The 13,234-nt window shown below is 35.7% G+C and overlaps 1 protein-coding gene across 1 annotated transcript in view; it reads right to left on the bottom strand.

Moving 5' to 3' along the window:
* Positions 1 to 13,234, bottom strand: part of grm8a (glutamate receptor, metabotropic 8a) — a 156,938-nt gene that overhangs the window by 24,652 nt on the left and 119,052 nt on the right. Inside the window, exon 7 of the mRNA XM_026235441.1 lies at positions 6,966 to 7,166. Coding sequence (XP_026091226.1) covers positions 6,966 to 7,166 — 201 coding nt within the window. The remainder of the gene's footprint in view (positions 1 to 6,965; positions 7,167 to 13,234) is intronic.

Genomic DNA, 13,234 nt, shown 5'->3' with positions numbered 1-13,234 from the left:
CTTTGTATCAACTTCCATTTACTGATTCTGTGGCCTCTTTGCTCTTCAAAAGATTCTGCGTGTGCATACATACTGTATGAACTATGGGTATGTTTGAAATGGCATACTGGCAATGATTCAGCACATACTGAATACTCAACTGAACTAGAGCACTCTAGCAAACTTCATTTCACCTACTATTTTAAATATTAGTATGCATTAGTGCACATTCCAAACATTAATTTTAATGCACTCATAAACTTACTTCATTCCATCTCACACAAACACACATGTGCATATTACAACCCTTCACACTTCTAAAAGGCTTCTTCTGGACCTCTACGCACACTCATCCATTTCGTCCCGTTCACCCATCATAATCGGCCAGCACTGTGGCCATTATCACAGACTGTGGTCTGTGAAGGGACAGAGGAAGTGCAGTGACGGGCAGTAATGAGAGAGCTCCAGTTCGGGGGACTTGACTCATCAACCAGCACTAAGATGTAATTGCTCCACAGTACCAGCAGACTCAGAAACTTAAATGAGCAACCTTTCACCTTCCCTGTGATATCGACCATGGCCAAGCACCAAGACGTCCAAGATATCCGTCAGCCATTACCGTTCAATAGCACAGGACAAAAAAAAAAAAATGACATCAGACTATTTTCACACTTCTAATGGTGCTTCCGAAGTCATTACTATTGTTTTAATGATTGCGTATTTAATTATTTAAACAAGCCCTAACCCTAATGGTCAGTCATCAACCACCCAAAACACCTTAGCAACCACATGGCAACATCCTAGCAACCCCCAGCAACACTTTAAACTCATGCCAGGTAGTTTTGTCTTTTTTGTAGTCTAAACTCATCCTGAGAACAGCTGGTGCATTTCTGGGGCATGTGCTCATAAGGCACTTAACCCTCTGGGGACGGATTGGGCGGTACCGCCCAAAATGGCATACTTTTACAAATGTGTAGTTATCTCAAAAACTATTAATGCTAGAGAGATGCGGGTTTTTTTGCCGTCTTCCTCAGATTCCGCTGAAAACAGCGGTGTCCAGTTTGTATATTAAACACTTCCCTTATTGCGCAATACCACTGCGTAAACAGGCCAATGAAAACGATTGTGCTAGGCAGATTCAACAAGCAACAGCCAATGGAAAAATTGCCGCTGGGAGGAGTCTTTTTCTAACCCAATCAGAGGAAGGTTATGTCTTCTAGCGATTCAGAGGACTCTGTAGCTCTGCTGTAGCCTTGTAAAAGCTGGCTGGACGAAAGTAAAAGACATGTAATCAATAAGCGTTCAGAGAATCAGCATCAGGGTGGAGAAAGCAGAACGCGATCGGAGTGTTACAGAGAGCGATCGGAGTATTAGCGAGCACAAAGAGCTAAATTCGAGCGATCGGAGAATCAGCATCACGTGGAGAAAGCAGAAAGCAATCGGAGTGTTAGCGAGCACAAAGAGATAAATTCGAGAGAGATACAGCATTATTACAGAATTGTTTTATCAAAATGGCAAGCAGTAAAAGATTTACGGCAGAACAAACTCTGGAACAATTACTGGAAAGGCCTGGAGAGGCCTTGCTTTGCTCACTGGCATGCCTAGGACTGTTTTTTAAAAAAAGTTAATTATTGAATTGTTCTTTACACATTTGATTAAACAATAACACATTTCTGTCAAGCAAAGAGTTTGAAAAAATATATTTTCTTTGTTCAAAAACTGTTCTATATTGTGTGTTTTTCAGTAATAAATGACAAAAATCTAATTTTCGTTTTTGAAATTCTCTAGTTTATTGTAAAATTTTTCACTCATACTTCCTTTATATAAACATATTGCATGCATGCTTATGGTAGCTTAGGGTCTTCTGAATCCATAGATACCAAACACAGGGTGTTTCATCTCCTTTACATATGATTTATAAGCCCAAATATAAAAATAGAGAAAACAGACCAAAAAGGGCTTAGTCCCAAAAAATAAAAAAAACGCCTAGGACTGTTTGTAAATAAAGTTAATTATTTAATTGTTCTTTACACATTTGATTGAACATTAACCCATTTCTGTCAAGCAAAGAGTTTGAAAAATATATTTTTGGGTCAAAAACTTTTAACTATTGTTGTGTGAGGTAGGATTTTCAGTAATAAATGACAAAAATCTAATTTTCGTCTATGAAATTCTCTAGTTTATTGTACACTTTTTCACTCATACTTCCTTTATAGACATATTGCATGCATGCTTATGGTAGCTTAGGGTCTTCTGAATCCATTGATACCAAATACATGGTGGTCCATCCTCATTACATATGGTTTATAAGCCGAAATGTAAAAATAGAGAAAACGGACCAAAAAGGGCTTAGTCCCCTAAGGGTTAACGGGGCTCCTTTACAATGGCGTTTCTCACAGTAGGGATCAATTTTGTCTGGATCCTACACAAAAAAAAAAGCATAAAATAGGACAGGCTACACACTGGTGAATGAGGCAGTGCGTACGAAGACTTCAGTCTGGGAGGCACGGCTTTGGGATCGTGCCATTAACAACAGACCATAAAAGTGTCATCATGACAAATGGCAGGTGTCCAGCATTGAGAGGCAATGCAATCTCTAAATAGGCCTAATGCTGATCTATTGCAATGTAAATCAGCATTCATTCACACATTCAGCACGATTCACCACTTGGATCTGTCCATAAAGGTATTTCTGTTTCTCATTTCTTGCAATGCAGCCCATATAGAGTAGATTTTTGCACTCTAACTGCACTTAAACCATTGAGCTGAATCACTAACTGATATTGAACCACATTGATGGACCACAGTAATGCAAACAGACCTGGATGTGAGCATGATGCTAAGTTTAATAAACATAAAAATGCATACATTAACTCTATGGTGCTCCTCTGTCATTTAGATTATTTTATTTTATTTTTTTTTTACTTCACGGCATTGGTACAAAACTAAATAAAGGTTTAGGTATTCACTATTTGAACACATAACCCAACCCGCATAACCCAAAAAATTGCATCACAGGAATATATAAAGTATATTTTAAGACATTTTCAAATAGAAAAGACTTTCTTCTAAAAATCTTGAAAAGTTTTAAACAGTTTTTGGTTGCTATCAGTTTGCATTCGTTCTTAGCTCTTGCTCTCTCATTGTTTCTGTCCATATCTGCTTCACTACAGCAGCATCAGTATGTGATTTGAGCTTCTTGTGTCAGGACTCTGAGGATCTCTTATCTGCGGGAGTTTCTGATTCTCTTCAGGAGGGTGTCAATAACAGCAAAGTGTCTGCAGCGGACCGTGGGATCACGCAGGCGGCCCATCTCATGCTGCTGTGAAAGGTTTCTACAGCTCAAAAAAAAAAAGAGGCACGAGATCGTTAAACAGCCCCTTTTGGCAGCTATAGCCTTTTCCCAGAATGCTCTAGGGCAGAATCAGAGCAATTTTTATTTTTATTTCCCTTTTCTGTTTCTGTTTCTAGTAGTAAATTGTATTGGTGAGAGGTTGCTCAGGAGACAAAACAAGAGTTCTCAGTTATGATTCATATAACTATCAACCTTATAACATATATAAGAGATATATCTCTTTTGAAACTCTAGAGAAAAAGTTTCTTGGGTCTTCGTGTGAGGAGAAAATCAAAAGTCTCCATTTATTCCCTATTGATCTCACTGATGTCTTAGAAAAATCTTATAAAGAAACCTGTTGAAAAAGTGGTGAAACTGTTATATGTTCTTTGAAATTAACCCTCAAAGACAACTATTGTTCTTAAAGGGATAGTACACCCAAAACTTATAATTATAATTCTGTCATTAATTTCTCACCCTTGTGTCTTTCCAAAACCGTACGACCTTCGTTCATCTTCGAAACACAATTTAAGATATTTCCGATGAGCCAAGCTGATCGACAAAATAGTCGATTGACATCAATGGTTCAAATGAAATGTTATGACGCAATGAGAATACTTTTAAGGCAAAAATAATAAATAAATAAACTATTTTGTCATATTTTCATCTCTACTGCGTCTCTTGTGGACACACATTCATGGCAGTACCGTACCAGTTGTTTTCACTATTAGCTGCACGGTTTATGTTTGTTTTTCTGAAAAAAAAGTAATTTTTTTACTGTGTTTTGTTTTTATATAACACTGATTCTATTTTCTTTACTCCCAAAACGTTTTTTGGACACATCTACAGGTATATTGTTAGTCAACTAAACAGACCTGTTTTTCACGGAAAAGCACCTATATCACTATTGTAATAAATGGCTATAACTTGTTGGGGGGGAAGTTATATGTGGACAACATTTTATTTGGAAGTGTAAAACACCCAGATACAACTTTCTTTCAAACTTCAAGAGTTTCTGTTTAAGTACACAGTAAAAAAAAAAACTCCCAATTGTTGCTTGCGTTTCTTAAAATTCTAGAAATTCACTCATTCCTAAAGTAAACAAAAGTAAAATTTGGACTTTAGACTGAAGCTAGACTGAAACTAAAAGTTCTCCTGTTTGTAATGATATATGGCAGCTAGAATAGATCTTAAAAAAAAAATAAAGGAAAGTGCAGGAGTGTCAGGTGCCCCAAAAATATCATAGGTCTTTAAGGGTTAACTCAAAGAACTAGTTTGAAGAGAACAATCTGACTTTCCCATTTGACAGAGGGAATGGATTACAGGTAATATTGTAGTAAATAATGTTCAGTTTCTTGCAATAGACAAATAGTTTCACTTCATAAGATGTCAATGTATCGCCAGGAGCCAGGGGTATTCATGTTGTACTTTTTTTTTACTCTTAAAGTGACGATAGCATTGATGTACATTATATGAATCACCAAGGGCTGTGGTTTCATCTGACAATCTGCTTTACTCTTCTACTGATAAAAGTCACCTACATCTATGGCCTGAAGGATAGATCTGATGAAAAATTTTGCCGATTTTGAACAATTGCACAATCGATCGGACCAACCAAAAAAGGTTTCAAAAATTTAAATAATGAATCGATTTAAACCAAATATGTACACTATTTATTTTAAAAGAATTAAACAATGAAAAAATATAAATGTAACAAACTCACAAACAAGCAGAAATAGAAAGTGCAGTATGTGTTGCGAAATGCTGTCATATGAATTGTCTGTATCTGTCTTTCACTTCAAACACGGTCGATGAGGAACACAAGGTGGTGGAACAAAAAGCCCAGGTTGCATTGCCCGCAAGAAAGCGAATTAATGAGATTTTAATGGTCCCACATAGCCCTGCCACCTTAATCCCTCAACTGCAGTTATGCAAATGACTCAACTTGAAGGCAAACATAAGCTGATGATAACAAAACGCTGGAGTTGTGGGATAGAAAAATGAAAGAGTAACGAAGACGCACAGAGCAAAACTAATATTTAAATGAACCGTTTGATATGGTTTCAAAGAGAATGTTTAACTTCTTTTGTTTCAACAAGATTCAATGCACACAAGGGAAACGAAAACAGTACATCACACACAGCTCTTGCCTCACGAGTTATAATGCTCTTATTAAGAGGCACGCGGAACATTATGAAGAAATATGAGCACCCCTGTATGCGCTTATCTCACATTTTCCCGTCTCTGCTTTGATGCATGTGTGATGATGTTAAGGGTCACTAAGGGGTGTCGTAAGACTGCGGTGCATCTTGGCAGAGAGATGGCAAACATTACAAGAGGGAAGAACGGCGATCTGTGACTGCGTGAATTAATAAATGAAGCTGGAAATATGAAAAATAAGTGAAAACACTTGAATATGTACTGTACATAGACAAGTACTTGGCGGCTAAAATGAGAAGCTGCATCGGTAATAGACATGCCCACGGTGCCGCATAGTAAAATATGGCATAATACTTTATAATAACTTCCATTAATATGGCTTTAATGCACATTATACTCTATAACGTTTTATGAAATAGTTGAAAAAAAGAGAATTCTTTCATCATTTAATCACTCTTGCTTTGCAAAAAAACATTCTTTCATGGCACACAAAGTTCCATTTTGTTTCATTCTAATGTCATTGCTTCTTGAAGTTTCACAACATTGACTACGTTTAGATGCACACGAATACTGTGATTATTTCCAATAATCAGAAATAATCAGGACATAATTGCATTATGATGTTTACATGCAATTAACATAATTCTTATTATTCATAAAAAACATCATTTCTAATGCCATTATTCATATATCCCACTGCACAGAACAAATGATGGACTCAGAAAGAGCAGGTGTTTTAACTGGTGCATCTAATGCAAAACACCTTTGTATGGTTGTATTCCATGCTGTTTCAGCACCACTGAATTGTGATGGAAATTCGTTAGCCTACGCTGCCGTTGCGTTGCACACTTTGGTCAGAGCAGCAAAACTGCAATTAAGGTGTTTGCACATCTTTTTTTTTTTTTTTTTTTTTTTCGGCGTACGCCACCCATGTTAATACAATTATGCTTGCTGTGATTATGAGCTTAATTGCATTACTAAGATTGAAGCATTGTGTTTATGTGAAGTAAAGTTTAATAGCAATATTGCCAAAATCTCATTATAATCGCATTAAGAAGATGCATGTAAACGCACTCATTGTAACCTTGCATGCGCACATTATTAGCAAATAATAACTTTAATTAGACCTTTTTTGTGAGCCAAATATACATTTATAATTAAGTAATATAATTATATTTGTACAATATATAGTATGTGTGGTAAATATTTAGCAGAAATATTTATGAAGTCACACATAGTAAAAAAAAAAAAGTGTCATTACTGTATTTTTTCAGCATATTCATATTCATGCATTTCTGAGCCCAAACTTTTTAACGGTATTTACAACTAAAGTATCAGTTAAGCATTATAGGCAGAAACCGAAAGCTGACTTGCCCTTGACCAATTTAAATTCATGAACAGTGCTCCTGAAACTTGATTTAGACTCGGCCCTGAAAGACTGCGACTTGTGAACATTTCTGATTGTTGTTCAGTTGAAGATCCAAGCACTCACCATTGAAATTAACGTTCCGGATGTATCCCAGCAGCTCCTTTCCGTTGATATTGCTCATGCGGGGGCAGAGGCCGGGGTACCCGAAGCAGTAGTCCCTGTGCATGCGGTGAAGCGCGTGTGCCATGGCATAAACCGCATCCATCACAAACTGCACCTTCCCCTCCTGCTCGTAACTGGAGTCACTGCCCACCTTCTCCAGACCTGCACCAACACATACAAAACACACATCCTCAACAAACACTTTCATTTGGAAAATCCACTCTTGCAGATGCAGTCATTCTCTTCTTAATAAATTGCTATTTAATGTTTCTCAAATGTATCCACTCATTAGAGTAATTAGCTAATCAAACCCTTGAGGAGGCGCGTGCACTGGCCATCTGATGCACACGTTTTGCACGTTAAAACAGCAAAAATGTGTTCTTTGCAAAACAATATTGTCTTCCATATCTCTCGAGACGGGAAAAGCAATATCACGGCTGGCGTTCGCAACAAATATTCCAGCTGTTGTTGTGCGAAAATTGAATTTGGCTCGGGCATCTATGATTATTTCTCTCATAATCATCAGAGCGCTTTCCAACTTGGTGTATTTTAGCATCGGATGCCTCCGGGAAGATCTCTCTTCTCCCACCACGTTTATGACACAAGGAAGGATAAATAAAACGTGGGCAAGGTGAATTAGCAAGACCTGGAGTCCTCCGTCGTTTCCGCTGTCAGCGAGGAATTAATAGGCTCCTGTAAATGAAATCCAATCCACTTTTATAGCACTTTCAGAGCAATGGGAAAATGATGCATTCGGTCGTCCAAAAACTAGACGGATTACCCAACCTGAACAGTGTGATTAATACAACACACAGAACAACAGGCCAAAGAAAACGGACTCCCAGTGTCAAAACAAGGTGACCGTCAGATTTATTTGGGGTTACACCTCCACAACGACAAACCATTCAAAATGAACAGTGTTGGAAAAGAAACACTTGCTGGAAGCCTACGTGTGAATATTTAAAACAAATAACATATAATACATTATAATATATAATATAGTATAAGCAATGTAATAAAATAATTAAAACACAAATAGAAAATGTACATAATCCTGAATATATTATACATAATTTTAAATAATAAAATAATAATATAATATAATAATATTGCCGTATTCAGTAAATAGAGAGCTAGTATACTATCAACCATGAATACAACAGCATTTGGCTATTGTTTGTTGTAAATTTATTCATTCAGCAGATGCTTTCATCCAAAGCGACTTACAAATGAGGAAACATAGAACCATGAGCGATTACTCACAAGCAGCCGAAACCAGCAGTGCCACAAAACACGATTCAGAGCTGGAGCTGAGGGGCTTTGAGTGATAATACAATAATCATACAACAATGTCCTGTTTTTGTGCTTATTACGGTATGTGTGCAGGCTTTTCTGTGTCTCTGTTGTGCAGGAACAGAAAAAAACGGATGCTTATTGAGTGATTGATGGCTGCATGGATGACGGACAGCTTAATGAGACTAACAAGAGTCGAAATTAAATGTCAATTAGTGGCACAAATTAAATTCCCTCCCTTTCATCAAAGACCTGCTCACATTTCCCTTCTATCTCTGGAGAACTAGTGTAGAAAAGATGAAATAGTTTCCTCTCTCTATAGTTTTGTAGCAGGCTGAGAGTCTGGTAGAAAAAGAACAATGTCTGGCTTGAATTCAGAGCAGATCGTAATGACTGGCAGTGTCATGAATATGCACAAATTGTCCGTTTTCCAACTTTTTCTTTCTCTTTCTCTGAGTTACGTCTCTATGTGCCAACATCGAGACAATAATCACCATTCTATATGCCATCTTATGCTAATGAGGACACTTTGGCTACATAATATATGCACATCTGACTGCATTACTCAAGCCAAGCTTGGAAAAACATCAGTCAGCATCAGCACTTGATCTGAAGCGTTCAGGGCTGTTTTTAAAGCTAAAATAAGAAATAAATCATTGCATCTGCAAACAAATGACAGACCTGCAAAGCATGCGTATTATACATGGACTGTATCTGTAAAAATATATAAAACTCCAAAACAATTCCAGACACGTTATTTCATTTGTGTGTGTGTGTGTTTATTTTATTTATTTAAAATATAATTTATTATTATATATGAGATTATTTTTATTTATTTATTTATTTTTGCCTGTGCCCTCCTTATGCTCCTGGCTTCTACTTACTGTATAAATAAATATACTAATTTAGATTAAATGTAAATATTGAAGTATAAATTGTTAATATTAATATGCATAAACATATTAACATATAAATACATATGCATATTAATATTAATTCAATATAAATCAAATATTGACAAATATTTTTGTATATATAAAATAAATTAATACCTAAATAAATACATAAAATAACAAACAAATAAATAAATAAATAGAAATTACATAATAAAATGTGGGCGAGGTTAATTAGCAAGATCTCTCTTCTTGAAATTCGAATTCAATTTAACATTATAAAAAAATATATGGTTAAAAAATTTAATCGTAATTAGTCAACCATGCAAAAACATTTAAATTCTATAAAACACAAACAATGAGCATCACTTAAAGCATCCTCTTTTTATTGCTTTAATTTGTTTTCTGGTAATAATTTTTTTAGTTACCAACAGGGGACAATTAGATTTTAAATTAAAAATATCAATAAGTGACGATTAAATGTGCAAATATGTAATGTATTTCTAAATGTGTTCTCAAGCAACATCTTTCCCAATGAATAATAATAATATCACAAGATATACTTAAATGTAGCTTGAAATAGCAAAACGGCAATTTTTATTAACACATTACATATCTGATAAAGTACTTAAAAATGAAAAAGTCTGCTTACGTTCGCTGCAAAACAGCCCAAAAAGCCAATGCGTCTGCCCGGCTTCCAGACAGCCACTGGAGAGCACATTTCTGAACCCATCACTGCAATTTCTCCAAGCTGATGGGATTCCTGAACTTCAGAATGAGACTGACACTCATGCTGTCCGAGACCCGATGCCCTCTTTCCCCGAGTCATTACGGATCACGCGGCGGCCCTGTTTGCTGTCAGAGCTCCAATACGTGTTTTTCAGCAGCTCGGATTTATTTGAGGAAAGGATAAACACATCCTGACATCAGTTATTTTATTTGGAACCTTTCTCCCCTGTATAATTTTCAGCAGGTTAGTCTTTGTGTAAGCGCGCGGCTCGTGGAAGAAAGAGTCAAAGCACACGCAGCACCAGAGACTAGTCTTATTGTTGGCAATAAGACGGAGCGTGAAATCGCATTAAGAATTTCGGCTGAGGTTCTGCCACCTCGTGCTCTCCAGGGCTTGCTGGGATACGGTTTGCTGGGAAGGCGAGACCAGCTGAGCTCTTGACACCAATCTAACAACAGTCGGATTCGTCTCGTCAGCTGGAGCAGCCAGGTGTGGCGTCTGCACGGGACGTCATGCTCGTGCGTTTATTTCAGCAGAACCACGGCAAGGTGCGAGTCCCAACTGAGCACGCTGGGTTTTAATTACGACTCAGTCAGGGTAGTAAATTACACAGCGCAGCACACACAGAGAGCAGATTCATTGCTTTCAGTGCACGAGGCGATACGGAGACATAAAAAAGAAAATTATGAGCAATGCACAGATGGGGAGGAACCTCATGAAACATGTCCAGCTCATATACTACAAAACCTAATGAGAGAATATGTTTCAAATAATGTTCTGCCTATAATGCACATCCCCACCTCAATTTCCCATTGTTGTGATTTATTTAATTAAAATATACAGTTACATATATGATCAAGCACAAATAAACACAAAATTAAATAATATCAATCACAAAAATAATGACTTGATATGAACAGTAAAAAGGATATTTAGCTAAATAAGTATTTATATATCATTGTATTATTGTGGCACAACCTTCAACTTATTATTTTATTTTACAAATAAAACAATATATATCTGCATTGCATTTTTATGGAAACTAGAACTAACTAACAAACTACAGTAACTAAATAAATAAAAGAAAGATCTTAATGTGTGACATTAACCTAGAATTACTGGTGTGCTTATGATGATGAAAATATTGTAACTTTTAATCATGTCTAAACATTTAAGAATGTAAATGTATCAAAATTAGGCTATATTTTCTTTATGTAAATTAGGGATTTTTAGGTAAAATATGAACAAGACATGCTTTCGTGATAGTAAACGTCTACATTCGTGCTCGCCTTAAAAACAAACAAACGAATACTTCCAAGGAAGCAGACGAAGATCTGAATCATTCTCTTTTTTCCCCATTGCTCACCAGAATGGATGGATGGATCGTATTACACCCAATAGTCTGGTTTGGTTTGACTATAATCTGCCAGGTTAAAGCAAGTCCTGCACTGCGCACTGAAAAGAGAGACAAATGTCTGTCACAGGGTTAAAACTGCATGTCACAAGGCCAGAAGATGTTGTAATAAAACCCGAGGATGTGAATTCCAGCTTGACACCGGGTTTTTGAGGGCATGATGGGAAAAAAGCAGCTCCTTTAGCATTCACAGCATGGCACTCCAAACACCGCCTGCCGTCTTCAAAAAACCCTTTACTCCATTATGTCTCCCGTCTGAGAAGACTAGCACTCTTATGTCTGAGAGATCAATGAGTCTGAAGAGAGTGCGTGATCTTCACAAGCGCGAAGATGAACCACAAAACTCTCAGTTCAGCCGAGAACGTCAGACTTCCATCGTTCAGCAAATAATGGCATGCCTGTTTCCCAGCGAGAGCTAATAGTGCTGTTATTTAGGGAGATAAAGAAACATTTCTTTGTCTTTTTATCAGATGCACATGGGAGTTTGTTCACTTTTGCATTCTGAGCTGGAGTTTCAGATGCACAGCACTGCAATAGCACCTCATCGTTATATGTTGTAAAGTTAAAGAGAGCATTCCTACTCAACTAGTCACTGCATCATTTTTGCATAAAATGAACTTGTCACATCACTAGCTGCTGCTGCAGCTCACGTCTCCTCAAATGACCAGCTCTCATTGAAAATGAATGACTTCCAGTTGCTTTGTCACTGCGAATCGTTGTCAGTGCGACCGAGATGGAGTGAGAACAAGAACTTTACAACCAAGAAGATGAGATAGAAAGAGTTTGGATTTGTAGGACAGTCTGTGAAGAGTCACAAACTTCAAAACAGTTATAAACAGCACCTCAAGGGTTAATATTTTATCATTAAATCAGACCAGTAACATGCATGTGTCCCAAATCAAATACTTGTTCAGTCGCTGACTATTACTTGTGTATTAAGATTATATATATATATATATATATATATATATATATATATATATATATATATATATATATATATATATATATATATATATATATATATATATATATATATATATATATATATATATATATATATATATATATATATATATATATATATAGATATAGATATATATATATATTATAATATAATATAAATGATCATTCAGAAGTTCAAGGTTGGGAAATGTAATTATAAATTTATAATTTTTTTTTTACTATAATACTTCTTTAATGAAAAATGTATACTTTTAGTCAAATTAATAATTTGATACTTTTATTTAGGAATTAATATTTATTAAGTAAAATCGCATTTTTAAAAACAACATGTTGATAAAAGTGTTTAACATTTACTTACAATAATAATTCATATTTATAACATATTTTAACACATTAATAATAGTAAATTTGTTGAACACATTTTTTTCACACAAAAATACTAACATTCATCTAGTTGCCAAGGCATTTCTCACATTTCTTATTTTAAATGTTACTAAATGTACAAATGCTCGATGCACTAAAATAACTGTGTATATATATATATATATATATATATATATATATATATATATATATATATATATATATATATATATATATATATCTAAAACAAAAATAATAAAAACACAATAAAATTCAAACTAAGGTTCAAATTATCGCTAAAACCTGTTTTAGTATAAAATAACACTGATCCAAATCAAAATCTTTTGACAGACTATAAACCCATAAAGCCGAGCACAATCTCCTATGCATCAGTGTGATCTTCTTCAAACCCTCAGTGCTTTTGAATGCTGTAGATGATATAAATAACTAAATAAAAGCACAACTCTGCATGATGTGGAAATCCCTACAATCAAGCGGCTGAAGGGACGGATCGGCTCTTGGGTAAACAGCGGCACAATTTTCTCACCGCCCATGTCAACACTAATGCGCA

Source organism: Carassius auratus, chromosome 4 (genome assembly GCF_003368295.1).
Source record: "Carassius auratus strain Wakin chromosome 4, ASM336829v1, whole genome shotgun sequence".
Classification (NCBI taxonomy): Eukaryota; Metazoa; Chordata; class Actinopteri; order Cypriniformes; family Cyprinidae; genus Carassius; species Carassius auratus.
Note: the sequence above shows the minus strand (reverse complement) of the source record. Positions and strands in the feature narration are given on the sequence as shown.